Source organism: Oncorhynchus mykiss, chromosome 22 (genome assembly GCF_013265735.2).
Source record: "Oncorhynchus mykiss isolate Arlee chromosome 22, USDA_OmykA_1.1, whole genome shotgun sequence".
Classification (NCBI taxonomy): domain Eukaryota; kingdom Metazoa; phylum Chordata; class Actinopteri; order Salmoniformes; family Salmonidae; genus Oncorhynchus; species Oncorhynchus mykiss.
This window is the reverse complement of record NC_048586.1, coordinates 40,402,271-40,423,881: the sequence shown is the minus strand read 5'-3', so window position 1 is coordinate 40,423,881 and position 21,611 is coordinate 40,402,271. Positions and strand designations below refer to the sequence as shown.

Here is a 21,611-nt window from a genome sequence, read left to right as displayed (position 1 = left end):
TTTGAAAGAATAGTTTCAATAGAATGTGTTGTTATTCTCTTTGATATATGTTTAGACATTTGTATTAAGAATAATTGTTAACAGTAATAATTTATCATATAGTTAATGAACTGAACTAAACTGTTGTTCTGATCTGTCCTCTCGGGGTTATCATGAAGAGTGACATCAGATGGTATCTTAATGCATGGAAGAGATAATTGGACCGAACAGTGTGTGTACCTCAAACCCCTCTCTAACTGGCTGAAGAAGAGCGACAAAGGTGATCAATATGGCCCTGTCCACACCACTTCTACCGAGAGAAATGAGTCGGAGCCAGCAACCAGCGTACAGCATCCGATCTAAGCTATCAACTGCTTTTCTCTCATGTCTTTTCTCAGGAATGTGATAGGATTCCACGCGGAGTGAGCTTGGAGAGAAATCTGTTCTAAACTTCTCTTATGTTGCTGGTATACTGATTGACGAATGGACAAGACATTGTGGTAAAGGTGATGGCGGCTCAGGTGAGACATTGAAATTGGGACATTATCATGGGCCATCCACTTTGAACTGCAAAGCTATCTGAAGAAGACGACAGGGATGCTAGAAGAATCAGTGCCTGGGGGTTGATTGTAGAGGTCTACACACTACATAGAATTATAGTAATTTAAATTAAGAATGCATTGAGATACTGATCAGTATTATAAATCGTGATAACAAAAGTTAATAGTAGAATTACGGGATAATTATACTGGATGTTAAAAATAACAACATCTGCCAATGTTGATGTGTGTTAAATTGAGGGATTTTGACTTTGAGTAATAGGACCAATTTGAATAACTGAGCAATGTCATTCTAAATTTTGGTTGGATAATTAATTGGGTTTTTAATTATGATTTGGAAACAGAATGATTTTTAAAACTGAAGAATTCATTTGAGTTTAGTGTGTTAATAACTATATGAGTGAAGCAATTAATGTATTAGGGATTGATTGTTTTGATTGTTATGAACTAAAGATGTTGACACTATTCTCAGCATGCCATTGTGAATGAAGAGGGTGAACTCTGACCCCGGAGAGTGAAACTGATCCTAATCTATTTGATCTACAGGCATTGCCTTATGAATAGGGGAATCATGATGCTTGACTTGGGTCATGTTCATTAGGCACCAATGGAATACATTTTACTTTAGCCAGGAGTCACTACCTGGATTTGTCCAACAAGATATGCTAATTTTAGTTTCTGGGATGGAAATAGTTATTTCCACCATGCTGATCCATTGGAGTGTGATAGATAACTAAAATAATTTTTATTAAACTCCATTGTTGCATGCACTGCATTATGCATTACATATGTGCTTTTCCCTGTCTAGGAAGATATAGCTTTGAATCTCAAACTCTATGCATCTTTTGTATTTCTTCATGGGTTCGTGCAGGTGACTGTATCATAACCTCCCCAGGAAAATTGCTAGAGGGCTTAGAATATGTGTTGGTGGTTGAAATGGGAGACAGTGCTAAGTTCCTTGGAAGGAGGCTGAGGCAGTGCTATAGCAGCCGGTTACGTGCAGGAACCCATGCAATTAATTATTGCTTTTATGCTTCTTGGTTCATGTAGAATGTATGCATTTTCTACATGTGAATGAATGTTCTTAAATGTATTAATTATTTTTTTTTTAAATTGAGAGGATTCTGAAAAGGGGGATTATGGTGGAAAATTGTAGTTTTATTGCATCAAATGGTTGTTTTATTCAACAGAATAGAGTATAGTTCTTAGGATGGGCCTCTGGGAGATAACACTGACAGGAGATTTACGAAGTCTTTTGGGTGATAAAACCTAAAAAGAGACCGCATTCCAGAGTATGAGTTAAGGTTTCTGTTCTATATGGTACCAGGGAGAGATGACCCCAGCGCCAGGCCCTGGTCTGTACACAAAGATGACTTGTTACAGCAGATACCGTCTGCTATGAATTATAGGTATCTTTCATACAAATCTTAACCTTGTGACCCATTCTATATATCGGTTGTTCATCATGTACTGTATGTTGAAAGGGGTGTATCTTGGCTATAAAAGACCTTTGTACTTTTGTCTAAGAGCTCTCAACAAATCTGAGGGTGATTCGTCAACCAGCCATCGCTATTGCAAAGCTCTCACTAATAAAGATTTAGTTTAAGTATAACTCTGACGTGTGTGATAAGTTTACTATCAAATGAGGAGAGACAAAGAAATTAACCCCCACAACCCTTGCCCCCAGTCTGAGGTCTTGTGCACTCTGAAGCAGGTTTTTAATCAAGGATCTGTCTGTACTTTGCTCCGTTCATCTTTCCCTCGATCCTGACTAGTCGCCCAGTCTCTCTGAAAAACATCCCCACAGCTGGATGCCACATCCACGCTTCACTGTAGGAATGGTGTCAGGTTTCCTCAAGACGTGACGCTTGGCATTCAGGCCAAAATGTTCAATCTTGGTTTCATCAGACCAGAGAATCTTGTTTCTCATGGTCTGAGAGTCTTTAGGTGCCTTTTGGCAAACTCCAAAAGAGGCAACAACGAGACCAAAGATTACCCTAAAGGAGCTGCAAAGCTTCACAGCAGAGATTGGAGTATCTGTCCATAGGACCATTTTAAGCCGTACACTCCACAGAGCTGGGCTTTACGGAAGAAAAACAAACCATTGGCCAGAAAATAAACCATTGCTTAAAGAAAAAAATAAGCAAACACGTTTCGTGTTCGGAAAAAGGAGATTCCCCAAACATATGGAAGAAGGTACTCTGGTCAGGATTAGCAATTTTTGTATTATTTTATCCCCCAATTTCGTGGTATCCAATTGTTAGTAGCTACTATCTTGTCTCATCGCTACAACTCCCGTACGGGCTCGGGAGAGACGAAGGTCGAAAGCAATGTATCCTCCGATACACAACCCAACCAAGCCGCACTTACTTTTTAACACAGCGCGCATCCAACCCGGAAGCCAGCCGCACCAATGTGTCGGAGGAAACACCGTGCACCCGGCGACCTGGTTAGCATGCACTGCGCCCGGCCCGCCACAGGAGTCGCTAGTGCGCGATGAGTCGCTAGTGCACGATGAGACAAGGATATCCCTACCGGCCAAACCCTCCCTATCCCGGACGACGCTAGGCCAATGGACCTCCCGGTCGCGGCCGGTTGCGACAGAGCCTGGGCTCGAACCCAGAGTCTATGGTGGCACAGCTAGCTAACAGTGGTTGTAGAGGGTGCAACAGGTCAGCACCTCAGGAGAGGTGAGTTGTCAGTTGGCTTTTCATAGCTGATCATTCAGAGTACCTCGGCCGCTCCTGCTGCCTCTAGAGAGTTGAAAACAGCAGGTCTGGGACAGGTAGGACGTCTGGTGAACAGGTCAGGGTTCCATAGCCACACGCAGAAGTTGAAACTGGAGCAGCAGCACGACCAGGTGGACTGGGGACAGCAAGGTAGTCATCAGGCCAAGTAGTCCTGAAGCATAGTCCTAGGGCTCAGATCCTCTGAGAGAATTAGAGAGAGCATACTTAAATTCACACAGGACACCGGATAAGACAGGAGAAATACTCCAGATTTAACAGACTGACCCTAGCCCCCGACACACAAACTATTGCAGCATAAATACTGGAGGCTGAGACCTGAGGGGTCGGGAGACACTATGGCCCTGTCCGACGATACCCCCAGACAGGGCCAAACAGCCATTGCTTGTGTTCCTTGGCCCAAGCGTCTTCTTATCGGTGTCCTGTAGGAGTGGTTTCTTTGCAGCAATTTGACCATGAAGGCATGATTCACGCAGTCTCCTCTGAACAGTTGATGTTGAGATATGTCTGTTACTTGGAACTCCATGAAGCATTTATTTGGGCTGCAATTTCTGAGGCTGGTTACGCTAATGGACTTATCCTCTGCAGCAAAAGTAACTCTGGGTCTTCCTTCCTGTGGCGGTCCTCATGAAAGCCAGTTTCATCATAGCGCTTGGTCTTTGCGAGTGCACATGAAGAACCTTTCAAAATTCTTGAAAAGTTCCATATTGACTGACCATGTCTTATAGTAATGGACGGTCCTTACCATTTGCTTTTTTGAGCCGTTCTTGATATAATATGGACTTGGTCTTTTACCAAATAGGGGTGGTATACAGAATATAGCCCTATCTTGTCACAACATAACGGCTTGGCTCAAACGCATTAAGAAATTCCACAAATTAACTTAACAAAGCACACCTGTTAATTGAAATGCATTCCAGGGGACTACCTCATGAAGCTGGTTGAGAGAATGCCAAGAATGTGCAAAACTGTCAAAGCAAAGGGTTGCTACTTTGAAGACTCAAAATATATTTTGATTTATTTAACACTTTTTTGGTGACTACATGTTCCCATGTGTGTTATTTCATAGTTCTGATGTCTTTACTATTAAACTACAATGTAGAAAATAGTACAAAATAAAGAAAACCCTTGAATGGCACGGTGTCCGAACTTCTGACTGGTACTGTATGTAATGAGATATTTCTGTATTTCATTTTCAATAAATTCACAAAAATGTCTAAAAACATTTTCAGTTGTCATTAAAAAACAGTTAATCAATTTTGAATTCAGGCTGCAAACCAAAATGGGGGTATAAAAACATTTAAGGCACATTGCCATAACTAACTTTTCTGTATGGGTCTCCCTTGTGTGGCAACTTTCGTTCAATGATTTATGCACGTCTAGGATTATACTGGGGGTGATAGTGAGTACAACTTAGTTTTTTTCAATTGGTTTAGTACTTACCATCAACCCTCCATGGTCTTCGGTGTCTATAAATTATAGAGCAAGATGAATGAAAAATATTACATTTGCTGCTTTAAACCTGACAATGCATAAATATGCCGAATACCACCCCTGTGTGCTAGACAGGAATCATGGGGGGGAATACAAGAAGAGGGAAAAAAAGTGTAAACGATAATCATAACAAAACAACCTAAGGGTCATTTATTGCTGAGAAAATTTCAATTATAAAAACGCCATTTCACCAACCTTGGCTGCAACACAGAGCTAAGTACTCTAGATGTTGTTTTAATTATCCGTTAATAATCTCAGAATCAGAATGGAGAACCTTAATGCAACAACGAAACAGACTTCACATGACAGATAAGACAGAACGATGAATGGTGTGTTCAAGACAACTGGAAAGTTCCGAGTTCCAGAAAGAGACCCAAGTTTCTGAGTTGGATGACCGTTCAATTTTTTTTTCTTCCCCTCAGTCCAAATGGTTCTTATTTCCCCAGTTGTCTTGAACACAGCAGAAGCCATCCATTCTGAACTGTTTCTGGCAACTATGACAGTGGAAGAGGGAACTGTGAGGCATTGGAAGAGATGAGGTTGGTGGGAGGTTAATGTAGCAGACAAATGACCCTATAAAACCTGGATTGAGATGAACAGCACCAACCAAAGACCAAATGAGATAAGACCAAGTATAAAACCCACATGCCCACCTTCCACCCATAGCAAAACAAACCACTCTCTATGCCTTACACTGACATCTGAGGTAGGACTGACTATACCTAGTGTTTTTAAATCGTCAGTTTAAATATCATGAAAGAGGACACCCAAAGCCGGTTGGATATTCTGGACAGATAGAAAGCCGGAGTACCCATCCATTTCAAAGGACTTCCTGTGATCTGAAAAATCACACATATTTTGGTGTAAACATTTATTGGTTTCAAAATGAAATAAAAATGACTTGCACCGGCATTGAACAGCCTTTCAGAATCCACACATTTGTTTTTTTTTTATCTTTGAGAGAAATTAAAGGAAAAATAGATCATTTTTTATATATTCAGTTGTATAAATGTGCAAACTGTTGTTTCTTCCAGTGACCCAGTAAGTATATCATTTAAAAAGACCTAATGAAAGATTTGACACTGTAGGCCTTGTAGAAGAGGAGGGAGGACAGTGTGGTGGAGAGAGAGAGAGAGAGAGAGAGAGAGAGAGAGAGAGAGAGGGGAGGCCATCCAAGCAGATGATTGCTAAAATATGCCGTTGCGGTGGAGGAGTGTCATTTTAAATGAAGTTAAAAACCAGGGGTTTCAAACAAGCCTTTTTTCCCCGTTGCTCTCATCTGTGCCTGCCTGTGAACAACACACATACAGAACGTTCACTGTGTAATAGAGAACTGATTGAATTATTTAGCTACTATATAAATTATTTACAAGGTGCAGGTCTTTTCATTTAACAATAGACTCTGACAGGGGGTGACTTCATTTTGCGTTTCTTGGAGAATAAAGCAGTAGACTTTGGAGAGAAAGGCACAACTAGAGACCCATTGTGTAGCCGAGGGCAACTTCATCATGTACCGGCCACAATATGGGGCAAGTGGCTGGTGGCAGGCTGGCCGATAGTCAGCTACCCTGGGGATGTGGGGAAGCTTTGGTTGAGTTAAACTGAACCAGGCCAGACACTGCAACTGGGCTGGGTGAGTAATAATGAGAGAGCTGAGCTTTGGGCCTGACTCAAGATTTCAACAACTATAAAACAAATGAACAAATAAAATAAAACAGAAATACAGGCTTTTGATGTGTTCCGGCCTGTTCTCAAAACAGAGAGCAGACAGGTTATTAATATTTGGAACTTCAATAATCGTGTTTTTTTGGATATTCGTTCACGTCAGTTCAGTTACATTTTGTTCTTTTTCATCAAACCGCTAGTAAGAACATTACGAAGTACAACACATTTCCCCCCAACCAAGTCTCTACAAATCAAGTGGAAAAACAACCCTTTACATCAAGCCAACCTAGTGAGTGAAGAGGGAGGGGGAAAGGAGGGGCTGGGGGGAGTGATGGCAACAGGAAGTGACTGGCGGTGCTGGTGAGGGGTCAGGGTTTAAAAGGCGAGCCAGGTGTCCTTAACGCCCTCTACTGGGAACTGGCCTTCTCGGGGAGTGTCTGTGGCCGTAACCTCGGCCATGGCACCTGCTCGTGGTAAGTCTGATGGAGGATCAGGGGCCGTTGTGGTTCATCCTGCACAGCGTACCTGGAGGGGAACGTGACCAGGAGGGATTAGGTGGAGGCTGGGTTGACAGGGGTTTGACCGTGGGGGTTTGGCGTGGTGGTGGTCACCGTTAGCCATCGACTGCCAGACAACGCGGCTGTGATGGTAGTGGTGCTCTCGGAGCCATCAGACCACAGCCCTGACTCTGGAGAGCTCACCTAGCAGAGAGTCCGCCTCGGTCCGGCTGATCCCCTCCGGCAGCTCAGTCATCTCCAGGACCTGCCCACTCACTGCCTCCGAGAGAGGAGAGAGAGAAGTGTCAGACCCAACTTGGAGACAGCCTTTAGCCTATGACCTCATTAGTTAAAGCAGTACAGACTAACCCTATGCTTCCTTTGTCATAAGACTACTAAATAACTACCCGGACTATCTGCATTTAACCTCTTTGCACAAACTCTTGACTCATCACATGCTGATTCTGTCTATTATCTATCCTGTTGTCTAGTCACTTTACCCCTACCTACAGTATACTGCTGTTACTGTCTAGTATCTATCCTGTTGTCTAGTCACTTTACCCCTACCTACAGTATACTGCTGTTACTGTCTATTATCTATCCTGTTGCCTAGTCACTTTACCCCTACCTACAGTATACTGATGTTACTGTCTATTATCTATCCTGTTGCCTAGTCACTTTACCCCTACCTACAGTATACTGCTGTTACTGTCTATTATCTATCCTGTTGCCTAGTCACTTTACCCCTACCTACAGTATACTGCTGTTACTGTCTATTATCTATCCTGTTGTCTAGTCACTTTACCCCTACCTACAGTATACTGCTGTTACTGTCTATTATCTATCCTGTTGCCTAGTCACTTTACCCCTACCTACAGTATACTGCTGTTACTGTCTATTATCTATCCTGTTGCCTAGTCACTTTACCCCTACCTACAGTATACTGCTGTTACTGTCTATTATCTATCCTGTTGCCTAGTCACTTTACCCCTACCTACAGTATACTGCTGTTACTGTCTATTATCTATCCTGTTGCCTAGTCACTTTACCCCTACCTACAGTATACTGCTGTTACTGTCTATTATATATCCTTTACCCCTACCTACAGTATACTGCTGTTACTGTCTATTATCTATCCTGTTGTCTAGTCACTTTACCCCTACCTACAGTATACTGCTGTTACTGTCTATTATCTATCCTTTACCCCTACCTACAGTATACTGCTGTTACCGTCTATTATCTATCCTGTTGCCTAGTCACTTTACCCCTACCTACAGTATACTGCTGTTACTGTCTATTATATATCCTGTTGCCTAGTCACTTTACCCCTACCTACAGTATACTGCTGTTACTGTCTATTATCTATCCTGTTGCCTAGTCACTTTACCCCTACCTACAGTATACTGCTGTTACTGTCTATTATATATCCTGTTGCCTAGTCACTTTACCCCTACCTACAGTATACTGCTGTTACTGTCTATTATCTATCCTTTACCCCTACCTACAGTATACTGCTGTTACTGTCTATTATCTATCCTTTACCCCTACCTACAGTATACTGCTGTTACTGTCTATTATCTATCCTTTACCCCTACCTACAGTATACTGCTGCTACTGTCTAGTATCTATCCTGTTGTCTAGTCACTTTACCCCTACCTACAGTATACTGCTGTTACTGTCTATTATCTATCCTTTACCCCTACCTACAGTATACTGCTGCTACTGTCTAGTATCTATCCTGTTGTCTAGTCACTTTACCCCTACCTACAGTATACTGCTGTTACTGTCTATTATCTATCCTGTTGCCTAGTCACTTTACCCCTACCTACAGTATACTGCTGTTACTGTCTATTATCTATCCTGTTGCCTAGTCACTTTACCCCTACCTACAGTATACTGCTGTTACTGTCTATTATCTATCCTTTACCCCTACCTATATGTACATATCCATCTCAAATACCTCGTACCCCTGCACAGACTTGGTACCAGTACCCCATAGCCAAGTTATCGTTAGTCATTGTGGATTTATTCATTGTGTTATAATTGTTTCTACATTTTTCATTTCTGAATTATTAGGAAGGGTCCATAAGTAAGTGTTTCACTGTTGTTTACGAAGCATGTGGATATATATATATATATATATATATTTCTTTAGATCAAATACCAATATCATGGATAAATGTTGTATTTAAAGATATATCTAAGAGTAAGATATTTATTGATTCGAGGTCCACATCTCTGTCCTCTTAACAGACGGAGGTGTTCTCTACCATTACCTGGTTGACCTACACTGAGATCTGTAGACAGAGCTTTCCTCGGCTGCTTCCTCCCTCTGCCTCCTCCACCGCTGTGCCGTATCCCCATAGGTACCTGGGAGCAGAAAGGAGGACGAGAGAACATTCAGTTGACCAGCTTGTAGTCTGCTGTTGCACTTTGTGGACTCTAGCTCAAGGTATCCCAAATGCTTGATATTGATTACATTGGAAGAGAAAATGAGGAACAAAAGTAGAAGCGGGGACCATTGTTTGACTTTGATCTTTTGTTTTATTTGCACGGTACTAAAGAGAAGATGTCGCTAAGCATTTCTAAAATGGTACATAGATATCCACACAGATATTTCCTCCTCTGGCTTGTGTAGACTCACCTGATGGTTGGGGGCCATGGGGGGAAAGTGGAGGAGAGGAGGACGGCTCTGGGGGTTGTACTGGAGGGGTTGCCCTAGCAACGGGTACCGAGCATCTCCTGGGAAACACAAATGACGACACACTAAATTGGGCTACATTTCTTTAGGGTTACCATTTGCCATAAAGCTGGAGCAGCTGAGTAGCCTCAGGGACCCTCAGCATTCCACATATTTGTTTGAATGTAGTATTAGCACACCTAATTCAACTAATCAGCAAGCCATTGGAATATCATATTCCTCTTTAATTGGAATAGATTAAGCATGTGAAATGGCTGGTTAAAGTTCCCCCAGGACTGGGTAAAGGAACACTGGGTGTCTCCCTCACCTTGCCCTGGCACGAAGGGTCTGGAGAACTGTGGCATCATGGGTACGGGGGTGAGGCCAGGACGGATGCTCTTCACATTGGTCAGGTGGGAGGGGGTTGGCGACTGGGCAGGGGAGGTAGAGGGACTGCCCAGCTGGGGACTGCTCTGTATGGACAGATGGAGGACAGGGGAGGGTTATTGGGTGAACACACCCGACACCAGGAAAACCACTGGTTCAAAATCAAAATCAAAATAAAAGTATTCAAGGCTACTCTCTTACAACATTACAGACCACAACATCAAACCCCATTACTATATTTACACCAAGAGTGTGATACTGAAGAAATACTTGCAAAATGTTTTTCTTCAAATCTGCATGTTCTCTTTAGGCTGTATGGGGGAGCGGAGCAAGGGACTCTCACCTGTGAGGTGTCTATGACTGAGAGCTCTGTGGACTTCTGTCCTCTGGTGTGATCCAGACTGTAGTACTTGCTGTGTTTCCACTGCGAGGGCGTGTGAGGCCTCGGCTGCTGGCCAGGGGACAACATCAGCTGCATCATCACCATTCCACCACCTGGAGGAGGGGCACAGAGGCAACAAGGACAGACACTACAATATTACATCAAATTCAATGAGAGTTTATATGCATCTCTTCAGGGGCAATGAAAGATGTGTAAAGATTTAGTCTTACATTTCAGATACTAGAACCTGTTCCACTTAAGAATCACAGTACGTTTATTGTGTGTGTGTGTGTGTGTGTGTGTGTGTGTGTGTGTGTGTGTGTGTGTGACATTTGCCTTTTAGAAATATATGAATCACGTTTAATAGGATAAGTATGTCATTTTGACTGTTTTGTATTTCATTAGTGTATTATGTATGAAAACTAAATCATATTCACTGACTTGCCGTTAAAATCCTTTGTCATCTAATTACATGTGATGTTAACCTCCACTTCTTTGATATGTAATTAGAAATGTAACTCTATGTTTGAACAATGTTTGTTGACATGCATTTTATTCCTAGTTGGGACCTTCTTTCCAAGACAGCTCAGATCATTAATACTTTTAATTGCATCATCTCAAATGTTTTGCCGTCAAACATCCAATTAAATGAGTTTGCCCAACAAAGGGTTTGAGAACTTTCTGGACCTGCACCTTATTAAAAGAAGACTTCTGACTGCCCTTAGCCTGTCTAATTATTTCTGCTGAGGAAGACTTCTGACTGCCCTTAGCCTGTCTAATTATTTCTGCTGAGGAAGACTTCTGACTGCCCTTAATTATTTCTGCTGAGGAAGACTTCTGACTGCCCTTAGCCGGTCTAATTATTTCTGCTGAGGAAGACTTCTGACTGCCCTTAGCCTGTCTGTAATTATTTCTGCTGGGGGATAAAAGTAACGAGCATCTATCTATAACACTCATCCTGACAGCCACATAATTCCCACCCCATCTCAAGGATGAAAACCTCCATTTATATTTTGTTTTCCATCTATTTTATTGTGACAATAAAAAGGGAGGTCTACAAACAAAAGAGAACCTGGACTCTATAGTACTACCAACCTTGGATTTAATCCATCACTAGCACTGTCTTGGTGTAATACGCAGCAGTCTATTTGTATTTCTTTGTGAATAAAAAGGGGGTCACACAGAAAGGAAGTTGACCCATAGTAATAACCAAAACACATTTCCACATTGAAAAAAAAAATGTGTACATTTGCCACAAGAGGTTTAAAATGAAGGGAATGTATTTTTTACGTGGTAATCCTGGCATGAAATAAAAACATTTCAACCATCTCAGTTCTGAAGAGAGAGAGCGAGAGAGAGAGAGAAATCTAATTTCAGGATTTGAAATAAGATTACCCTTTCCTCTAATTAGTTATTTAAGGAGAAAATAAAAGATGACAGAGCGCAAGACAGAGCGAGCGCGACAAAGAACTTCTGTGAGTGTAATGTTTACTGTTCATTTTTTGTTTCACTTTTGCTTATTATCTACTTCACTTGTTAACATATGATTCCCATGCCAATACAGCCCTTAAATTGAAATGCAATTGTAAATTGAGAGACCGACTGAGACACGGGGAGACCGACGGTGGCTATACTGATCAAAGGAGCTTCGCCACAGAGGAAAATCACATTAACTAAGGCCTCCTAAAACGTTTCAAATTAGAATTAGATTGCCCATAAAGGGACTTTTTTTAATAAGATGACCATAACTGGGAACAAAGCAGCAGAGGAATTACTTCTTAATTACCAGTCCATATCTGTTCAATAATTACATCGTTAAGACTTGGAGTGTAATTTCAATTAGCACCTTGAAGCCTCAAAGCTAACTGAATAGGAGGAGGAGGAGATGGGGGGGGGGGGGGGGGGGGGGGGAGATCGGGAGATGAGAATGCTGCCTTTCTGCGCCCCCTCCCCAAGAAGACCCGTTAGAATCGATTCAATCCATTTTGATTTGCCGGAGAATTCGGTTGCAAGTCATTTCTCCTGATGACGCCTTTGTTTAGTTGGGCTCTAATTAAAATGTTCTTAGGGCTCTTCCACGCCATTGTTCAGAACAGAGGGGATTGGGCTGTCTACATTGTGACGGTTGGATTGGAGAGCGTGTTAAAGAACTAAAAGAGGTAGGAGAAAGGTTTTTTTATTTTTTGAAAAAAAAAGGTGGTACAGCGAAGCTAACGTCTGTGGGTTTTGTTCCAGAGACAACCCATACAGCAGCTCGTTTCAAGAACTCACTCATTAGGAGCAACATTTTATATTTCACACTTATACAGTTGAAAAGAGAAAATATGCTCTTTCAGGGATCCAACATAAAGGGATAAAGCAGTCTTGTAGCCAGCTACTGATAACCAGCTGGTTGCCAGACTACTTTATTTATAAATTGTGATTTTTACTTCCTAGTTGAGACCTGGTTATAATGCATAATGTGGCTTAGACTGGCTCTCTGCTGTATACCTGAACACTGCAGTGTGTTGGTCTGTGTGTGTGTTTCTGCGTGTACCTGAGCACTGATGTGTCTGATGGAGTGGCTGCTGGGAGCTGCAGGGGGAGGACGGCCGAGGGAACAGCATCTGCTCTGATCCGGAAGGAGGCAGGAACTCTACAGAGGAGCTGCAGTGAGAGAAACACCACACACACTAAAGCCGAGTAGCAGAGAGGCACAGATTCATTCATGTAATCAGAATTCGGCACATCGGCTTTAAAATGGGCTAAATTACTGAAGTGGAACACTGTGTACACAGGAGATCAATAACCCTGTATTGCATTAGAACAACCATAAATATCCTCAATCTGAAACCGGTGAAGGCTGGGAATCGGCTAGGAATCTCTACAGGCTCATTTTCTAACAAATCAAAACAAATCAAGGGAAAACAGCATAAATCACTGCGTCTCCGTTACGGAATTGCGGTGTGCCACTGGGGTTTCCTTCTTTCCAGGCTCCTCTTTCACTCTCCTCCATTTTGATTTTATAACAATATAAGCAAAACGAAGGCAGGCAGGGTTACGTGTCAGCCCAAAGCAGAGGCAGGCAGCTGCCGCAGCAGACATTCAGCTCTCCGTGCCACTCGGCACCCTGAAGAATAATGTGCGTCTGCACAGCGGACCAGAGGGCTGGCATGAAGGATGGCGTAGAGAGCAGCTCGCCACACTGGACCAGCGCTGTTATATTAAGACTCAGTAGATATCTGGCCTTATAAATCATCTTGAACATGGCCTATTAAAGAAGAGGACCCAGGAGGGGGGGGTTTTACACAGCTCAGTGTGAAGCATCACAGAGAAGAGCTAGTTATCTGTTCAACCTTAAAAAAACTGCTTACTGTAAAACTGGGAATGATACAGTATTAATGTTCTGTAGTAATGTTATTGGTCTATAATCGGAGTATGTCCACATTAAAACTGTGCGATGTCCTACCACATGGTGTTCTGTTCAACTGGGAATGCATTTATATGTACTCAACAATGTATTGGTATTATAAATGGGTCTTACACTAAGTATAGGTATTTTTTATGTTAAAACTGTGTGGTGATGTCCTACCTCTGTTGATTGGGTGTGATGACACTGTAGTAAACCTGGACACCAGAGCCAGGCATGGGCCTCTGGTTGGACTGGTTGTGGATGACGATAGGCTGCTGATACGTTTGCTGTGGTACAACCTGGGAGCCTTGGGGCTGCATGGATACCTGCCAAGACAGACCCATAGTTCAGATGGATGACATGGGATGCCAAAAAATATTCACGGTTACACAAGACTTTATGGAAAAAGAGAATGGTTCTTAATGACTAAGCTACTTGGCTAAACAAAGGTTTAAATAAATATGCTTTACATTTCTTAATGTTCATCATTGTTAATAGTGTTTTTACATTATAAAGTGACATTGAGTTATTAGATGTTGAAATGCTGAGTACCCACCTGATAAGATGACATAGAGGGATACTGGACCATCATGCCTTGCATCTGATGTCCCATATTGCTATGCTGGCCACTGACCGGGTTCTGCTGGCCACTGACCGGGTTCTGCTGGCCACTGACTGGGTTTTGACTCTGTGGCACTACTATCATACTCTGATAGCTCTGTGGATGATTGAGCATCACAGTTTGGTAACCTGGAGAAATAGAGAGGGAGGGAGGGGGAGCGAGAGATGGGGGAGAGAGAGAGATGAAGTTGATTTAATCAAAAAGTGGATTCAAATGTCTTGTTTCTTAGAATTCAGCACTTGTATGGAAATTAAAAACGTTCAGAATTCCACAGGGAAAACTAAAAAAGGTATAGAAACCGTAAATTACATTTATTTATGACATTTATTTATTAATAAATGTATTTCCATGACAGAATTCAAAAGCAATTTTGGACTGACCAATGTAGATATTTTCAAATACATTCAACTTAAAAGTTCCATATCAAGAAATTTCAATTTATGTTATTTTGGATATCAGAGTAATCTTGAGGTAATCCTAGTTGAGTCAGAAAAGGATGTTCATTTGATGGGTAAGATATACAAACCCTTGCAGAGAGCCTATCCAACGGGCAATCTATCCATCGGGCAATCTATCCAACGGGCAATCTATCCAACGGGCAATCTATCCAACGGGCAATCTATCCAACGGGCAATCTATCCAACGGGCAATCTATCCAACGGGCAATCTATCCAACGGGCAATCTATCCAACGGGCAATCTATCCAACGGGCAATCTATCCAACGGGCAATCTCAGTTGGATAGATTAACCAGTGGAACTAAGACTTAAAAATAACTGATATTGGCACACGATGAAGGGAATGTTGGAACATAACTAACGCAATTACAGTTAGTGAAAATGTACACAATCCAGCATAAACTAATGTATAGAATTTATTACACAAGAGACAAAATTCACAAATTTCGACAGCACAACGGCAGAGTCAAGTGTTAGGTGTAAAATTAACAATGACTCTATAGCCTTCTTCTGGGAAGCCTATAAAGTCCAAAAGTTATGGGCGGAGCTAGAAAGTTGGCAGAAGTATTATAAAGTAAATTTACTATTAATCAATCTGTCTGCATATTTCAAGACATGACATGTGTGAGGGTGCAGCGTGATACCCGATGGATTGGACGATCCTTTCTCGTCAATCATCTTGACAAAAACATACTTAACTGGAAATCAACCAATCCTCCATCGTTAACACAATGGAAGTCAAATGCTTTATTATGTAAAATGTTGAAAGTGCATGGGCGGCGAAGAGAAACAAAATGGTGGAGTTTGAGGCCATGTGGTAGAGAATGATACATCCCCCTAGAGACGGGGGTGTGAACAGGTGGGTCTGGGCAGGGGTGGTGTGAACAGGTGTGTGTGGGCAGGGGTGGTGTTGTGCAGGTGTGAACAGGTGGGTGTGGGCAGGGGTGGTGTTGTGGATGTTTGTGTCTGCATGTTGTTTGTATGCTTTGTAAGAATATTATAATATTATTTTTTTTCAACAAAAACTAAACACTTTGCCACAGAACAGGCTGTGTGCTTATTCCATTGGAAGCAATCAATGATTCAGGGTAGTCAACATTAAAATGGCTCAGTAAATAAACAACCTTTCAGCGCCAAAGTCGATTCAATAGGATTTCTCCTCCACTGGTAAGATTATGGGAGACGAGATTAAAAAACATTTAAAAAAACTTTTCATAGAAGGTGTTAGGAAAATTAAATTTAAAAAGCTTTTTCTTTCGCTGGGTAAAATACATCAGCATCAAGGTTACCAGAGAGTGCTTATAGTGGAGAATGTTATTGAAAGCCCCTCTTAAGCAGGCGCCCTGAGTAGAAGGGGGGTGGTGGAGGGGAGAAAACAGCAGGAGGTAAAAACGAGAAGGGAGGGAGTTAAGGGAGGAGAGGGCTGTCTGGGCAATTTTCAATTTCTCCTGGCTTTTGGCCAGAGCGACAGCAATCAATTTAGCCCAGATGAGAAGAGAAGTGGGACACAAGGAATGGATGCTCCCGGTGAGAGGAGAGGCAGGCAACAAGAGAGGCTGGTTGCTATTTTTAGTACCATTCTCTCACCTCCACTTACAAACCGAGCATGAAGCGAATATAATATTAAACACTCTGTGCTTCAGCTGACTGGGCAGAGGATGGAAGAGAGAAAAGAGAGGAGAGGAAGGAGAATACAAGGGAGATGCTTTGCTTCATCATACCACACAGACACTGGACCTCAGGACTCAAAAAGCTTGAATTGCTGCTGGCAGACTGTCTTGCCTGCCTGGTTAAAAGGAGCCACTGACTGTCAGGCAGCTTTAGGAGATAAGATGAAACAGGCACGCCACCCTTCTCCTTATTACACCAGATATACTGGGGCTTCTGCTGCCTTTCTCACATTCAAAAGCTTCATCTATTTTTACAAGAATAAGGGAATAGGACTAGGCTTTCTCAGCCGCCTGGGGAAAGGAGGAGTTCAGTGTGTAATGGTGTCCTTCAATTCAGATCTACCACATTTCTCATCCTCCTTTTCATAAAAAAAAAAAAACTGTTTCCTTAGGCTTTATTTGACCATATCTGGAGAAGTACAGTACATTTCTACAGAAAACATATAAAAGTTTGACATTTGATAGCAGAGAATTCTGCTGATATGTTATGACTACGATAATTGCGCACATTATGAATCTATAATTAAATCTATCTTCAGAATGATATGAATTGCAGTTGAGACTTTTGCACAAGACATTGATAGCTAACAATAATCAGAATAATACCTCATTCAAAATGTCGTCAGAATATGTGAATGTTTTGTAGAATTGTGCAAGTGGAGCACAAAAAAAGTTGACGTCTGATGTTGAAGTAAAAAGCTAAATGAAGACTCTCTTTTGGCAGGAACATCAAGCATAAAAACAAAAAAATACCCCAGACCTTCACAAATATTCATGGAGAGATAAATGAAATGTCTCAGTCAAGTCAGATAGTTGGTTGGTTGGTTGGTTGATGGATGGTTGATGGTCAATCCTCAAGTACACCCAGTAGACAGAAGGCTTTAAAATGGCTGACTTTTACAGCAGTTTGATTGAGTGCTTAGCTGTGGAGGGATGTTGGCTAACAGTTCTGTCTGAAGAGGTGAAAGTGAGGTGCTGGAAAAGAGACCGGTTCACTGTGAGAATTATAGGCCTCTCAGACAGCGCCCCGGCCCCGTATCCAGGACCTTTGGTTCTTCTGTCGACGGTCAACTTCCACCCGTATCCAGGATAGGCCCTTTGGTTCTTACCCACACCTGGAGGGCTGATATCCAGGTAAGAAACCCCTCTAAAACACCTGACTTAGAATGTAACAATGTTTATACGCCTGTGGGTCCTGACATTTTGCTGCTGGAACTCTAGATCAAATCCCCATCCTGTTCTCCACTGCCAATCTGCATGACTGATGCATGTACAAAGGCTGCCAGGTAATTAAAACAAAATTCCCCATTCCCTTTAAGAGATCCGATTGACTTTTGTATTTCAAATGGTGCAGCGGAGCATCTGTTTCTCTAGACAGGCCAATGAATGATGCTTCAGCGATACGCAGTGGAGACGAGGGAGACAATGCTAACGGTGCATTTGATTGGAAATGGTTATTGTGTGGGCTAAAAGGCCAAGGGCAACACAATGGCCAAGCCTGCAGAGAAAAAGCGTTCCAACACAGGAGTCAGCTTTTCGCAATGCTCCTCTGCCCCAGGGGCACCGTCTACTTTCCCTGCCACAGTTTATTGAGATGAGCCTATTGTGTACCTGCCATAAGAGCAGATAACCAGAGACAACAAAGTGCTTAGCTCAATAGAAAATAAAGTGTGTGAAGAGAGCGGTAACAACCATGCCCACCCCGCAGTAAGATTGAACATGTAAAAAAACATATCACACAGGGAGAAAGACATGGATTTAACCCCCCATGTAAATAAATGTCTAGCACACCACTCCACTGATCATATTCCAGATATTACGCCAGAGAGAGAAAAAAAAAACACACCTGATGTGACACCTGTTTTTAATAGAGGAACTAGGCAGCTGAGATGAATGGTTGAGTTACTGGTTCAGCCTGTGTTAGATATTTACCTGTCTGTTGTGTGGGCGGGGGCATTGGCTGGCTCTGCAGGGCACTATACTGCACTGTGCCCACAGGCCTGTACCCCTGGTTAGACAGGGGGTACTGGCCTGGCCCACAGTAACACGCTGGCATCTGTAGGCAGAGATGAAGCAGTCCAAAATGAGATACCATTAACACCACTACTGATTAGCAGCTCTCGGAGGTCTCTGAACCTAGACTACAGTCCCTCAGCTGCAGTGGCTTAGTTAACAAGTCCAATATAAATGTTATTTTAAGTAGAGAGAAAGTATCTATGAACAAATGTACTGTACGTGTATCACTCAGATACTGATGATGAAACATTTCAATCATGTAGACGAAGGAATAAAGAGACCGGCCAAGCATTGATCAAGACAGTCAGATGGAAATAACGTATGATAGTACTAATAAAACAGAGTTACATTGTATAACCTAATAGGAATAAACCAGGTAAGGGTCAGATGTACAGGAACCTACCTGCTGCATGTAACCTTGTTGCTGCATGAGTGGCTGGTTGACAGGCGGAGGGGCGGGGGTGTTGTAGGCCTGGGGGGCAGGGACAGGCTGGCCTGGGGGGGGCACCATGAAGCCCTGCTGCTGCGGGGGGGCCTGGAGCACCATGGAGGAGGGGCCCTCCCCAGAGGCCTGCCGGGACAGACTCATGTGGCTGAACTGGGCTCCCAGGTTCTCTTGCTGTGGGATGGAACACACAGAAACGTGTTACATGCATAGATGATATATTTATTATTAACAGTTCGGTCGTGGCTCTAGTTGAACTACTACAGGACCTTGTATGAAATAAATAATACATAGCACTTTTATATGGCACTTTTCTGAAACCCCAAAGACTTATACTGCTGGCTCCTAGTGTAGTCACTGAACTTTGAACTACTGTACTAGCCTACAGCAATACAACTGGATACAGCCACCCATGCAAAGAACAAACCTGAAGGCCCTAAAACATTAAGCAAGTCAGGATGACTCCAGTTTAAGTGTGGTGTGGTTTACTAGGCAGCAGATGGTTGAGTGGTTAGGAACTTTAAGCATTGCTATTTATAGAATATCATATTCAGATTAGACGGTAAAAATGTAATGTAATTAGTCATTAAGGGATGTTTATTCGTAGAGGGACGTCAGGAAAGAGGTCAGTAGAACACATGATTTGCGTCAATGTGGGGTAGCAAACGAACATGAAAGTTAAACTGATTCAATTCCTCATTAATTGGCATATTAATGAAGTCTAATTAGCATGCTGACCAAACGCCTCTCCGTATGTCGGTCCACGTGAGATTTTGTCCATCACCACCAGATGCAAAAAATGATCAAACCAACGAACTATATTAATTTACGGACAGGTGGAAACACACATGAAACATTCACGGATATTTAACTGTCTTGCGGATGCTAGCTAAATTGTCCTGGAAAATAAAACATAGGATTATTATTTTACCTGAAATGCTTTTTCAGGTCCTTTTTTGTTGCTGGAACTTTGACCCCTTTCGATTCACAAAAAATTGTGTGTTCTCTACTCCGACAATTAATCCACAGATAAGAGAGGAAACCTGGCTGTTTTTTTTTTTAGTTTGTTTTCTTTGGTTAATCTCTCATCGTTTTCTGTGGACTTTACATGACAGTTGGCAACCAACTAAAGTGCATTACCGCTACCAACTGGACTGGAGTGTGGATCTCAAATCATATTTCAATAACCCACGTGGATTCAGGAACTTTTCTCAATTCCATCCCTGTGTGTATTCTTTCAGTAGCATAAGTTCACTACTCATTTACAAAAGTTTTATCCACAGCTGTTTGTTTTACCCTAGCCCGAAGAGGGAAGATGGCATAGAATGACAAAAAGACTGGGGGGGGGGAAGAAGAGCGAAGAGAAGAAGAGTAAAGTACCACAGTGTATAGTTGGTCAGGGGAGACGGAGAGGAGCTGAGATGGGTAAGAGACAGACGAGTAGTGGACAGGCTGAGCAGAGGGCTGGAGGGGCCGCACCGGCTGAGGAAGGGACAGAACAGACAGAGGTGAGGAAAAACAGTAGAGGAGAAGAAGAGGTAGATGAGAGAAGCAGAGGTAGATGAGAGAGGTAGATGAGAGAAGCAGAGGTAGATGAGAGAGGTAGATGAGAGAAGTAGAGAAGAGGTAGAGGGCATTGGTTTTAGTCAGACATTAGGCAGAGATTGCAAACGTCACAAGCGGAGAAAGTATCATCTCAAACAATAGAGGAACAGTATATTAGTTAACGGAGTGAATCAGCGCCAGATCAGGGGGGAATCCAACTACACATGGGGGAATCCAACTACACATGGGGGAATCCAACTACACATGGGGGAATCCAACTACACATGGGGGAATCCAACTACACATGGGGGAATCCAACTACACATGGGGGAATCCAACTACACATGGGGGAATCCAACTACACATGGGGGAATCCAACTACACATGGGGGAATCCAACTACACATGGGGGAATCCAACTACACATGGGGGAATCCAACTACACATGGGGGAATCCAACTACACATGGGGGAATCCAACTACACATGGGAGAATCCAACAGTAATGAAGTTAATTAACCTCAGTCAATAGATGACCATGGATATCCTCCATCCTCTACCATGGCCGACTGGTGAAAATCTATTGATATGAAAGCAATGGGACAGCTCTTTGTTCAAAAATAAATATCCTTTCATCAGCCCCCGCACCCCCGGTTTGGAATGATGTCTTTATTAGGAAGGGACGTTGCTTCTTCACAATGGGGGGGGGGGGGCATCCTTGCCCGACCCCTGGGTAGTGCACCCACACTATCAGAGGTGAAGTTAAATTCCTGCCCTTCCATTTTCACTAATGAATGTCAAGCCTTCCGGCTGTTTTTTAAATATGATTTTAAAAGGGGCTCTCCATGACAGGTTGTGTTGAGGATCTTGCTATTAGAGATCGCCATTCCTACCACTCGGGGCCTGTATAAAACGCTAATGATTACCGTTTGGGCTGTGTGCCGCACCAGTGGTCACAGGGTTTAGCTGACACTCTGAACTCAATTCATTTCCTCTGACAGGGGTGACAACTAAGGAGAAAGGTTGCAAATTTTCCTCAACGAATAACACCGTACGCATGACAACCACCCCCATGA

At 42.6% G+C, this 21,611-nt stretch overlaps 1 protein-coding gene across 14 annotated transcripts in view; it reads right to left on the bottom strand.

The window, feature by feature from the left end:
* Positions 1–5,634: 5,634 nt before the first annotated feature.
* The window catches only part of LOC110501870 (R3H domain-containing protein 1), a 60,301-nt gene continuing 44,324 nt past the window's right edge, over positions 5,635–21,611 (bottom strand). For 9 of the 14 annotated variants that reach the window (XM_036959308.1, XM_036959307.1, XM_036959306.1 and 6 more), the window contains 12 exons: positions 20,373–20,474; positions 18,951–19,166; positions 18,464–18,587; positions 14,339–14,532; positions 13,963–14,108; positions 12,928–13,037; positions 10,353–10,504; positions 9,951–10,095; positions 9,587–9,684; positions 9,219–9,312; positions 7,147–7,218; positions 5,635–6,970 (listed from right to left, as the gene is read on the bottom strand). In XM_036959308.1, coding sequence (XP_036815203.1) covers positions 6,936–6,970; positions 7,147–7,218; positions 9,219–9,312; positions 9,587–9,684; positions 9,951–10,095; positions 10,353–10,504; positions 12,928–13,037; positions 13,963–14,108; positions 14,339–14,532; positions 18,464–18,587; positions 18,951–19,166; positions 20,373–20,474 — 1,488 coding nt within the window. In that variant the 3' untranslated portion in view covers positions 5,635–6,935. Of the gene's footprint in view, positions 7,223–9,218; positions 9,313–9,586; positions 9,685–9,950; positions 10,096–10,352; positions 10,505–12,927; positions 13,038–13,962; positions 14,109–14,338; positions 14,533–18,463; positions 18,588–18,950; positions 19,167–20,372; positions 20,475–21,611 lie in introns of all 14 variants that reach the window. The other 5 variants (XR_005038837.1, XM_036959314.1, XM_036959313.1 and 2 more) reach the window with 5 other exon arrangements.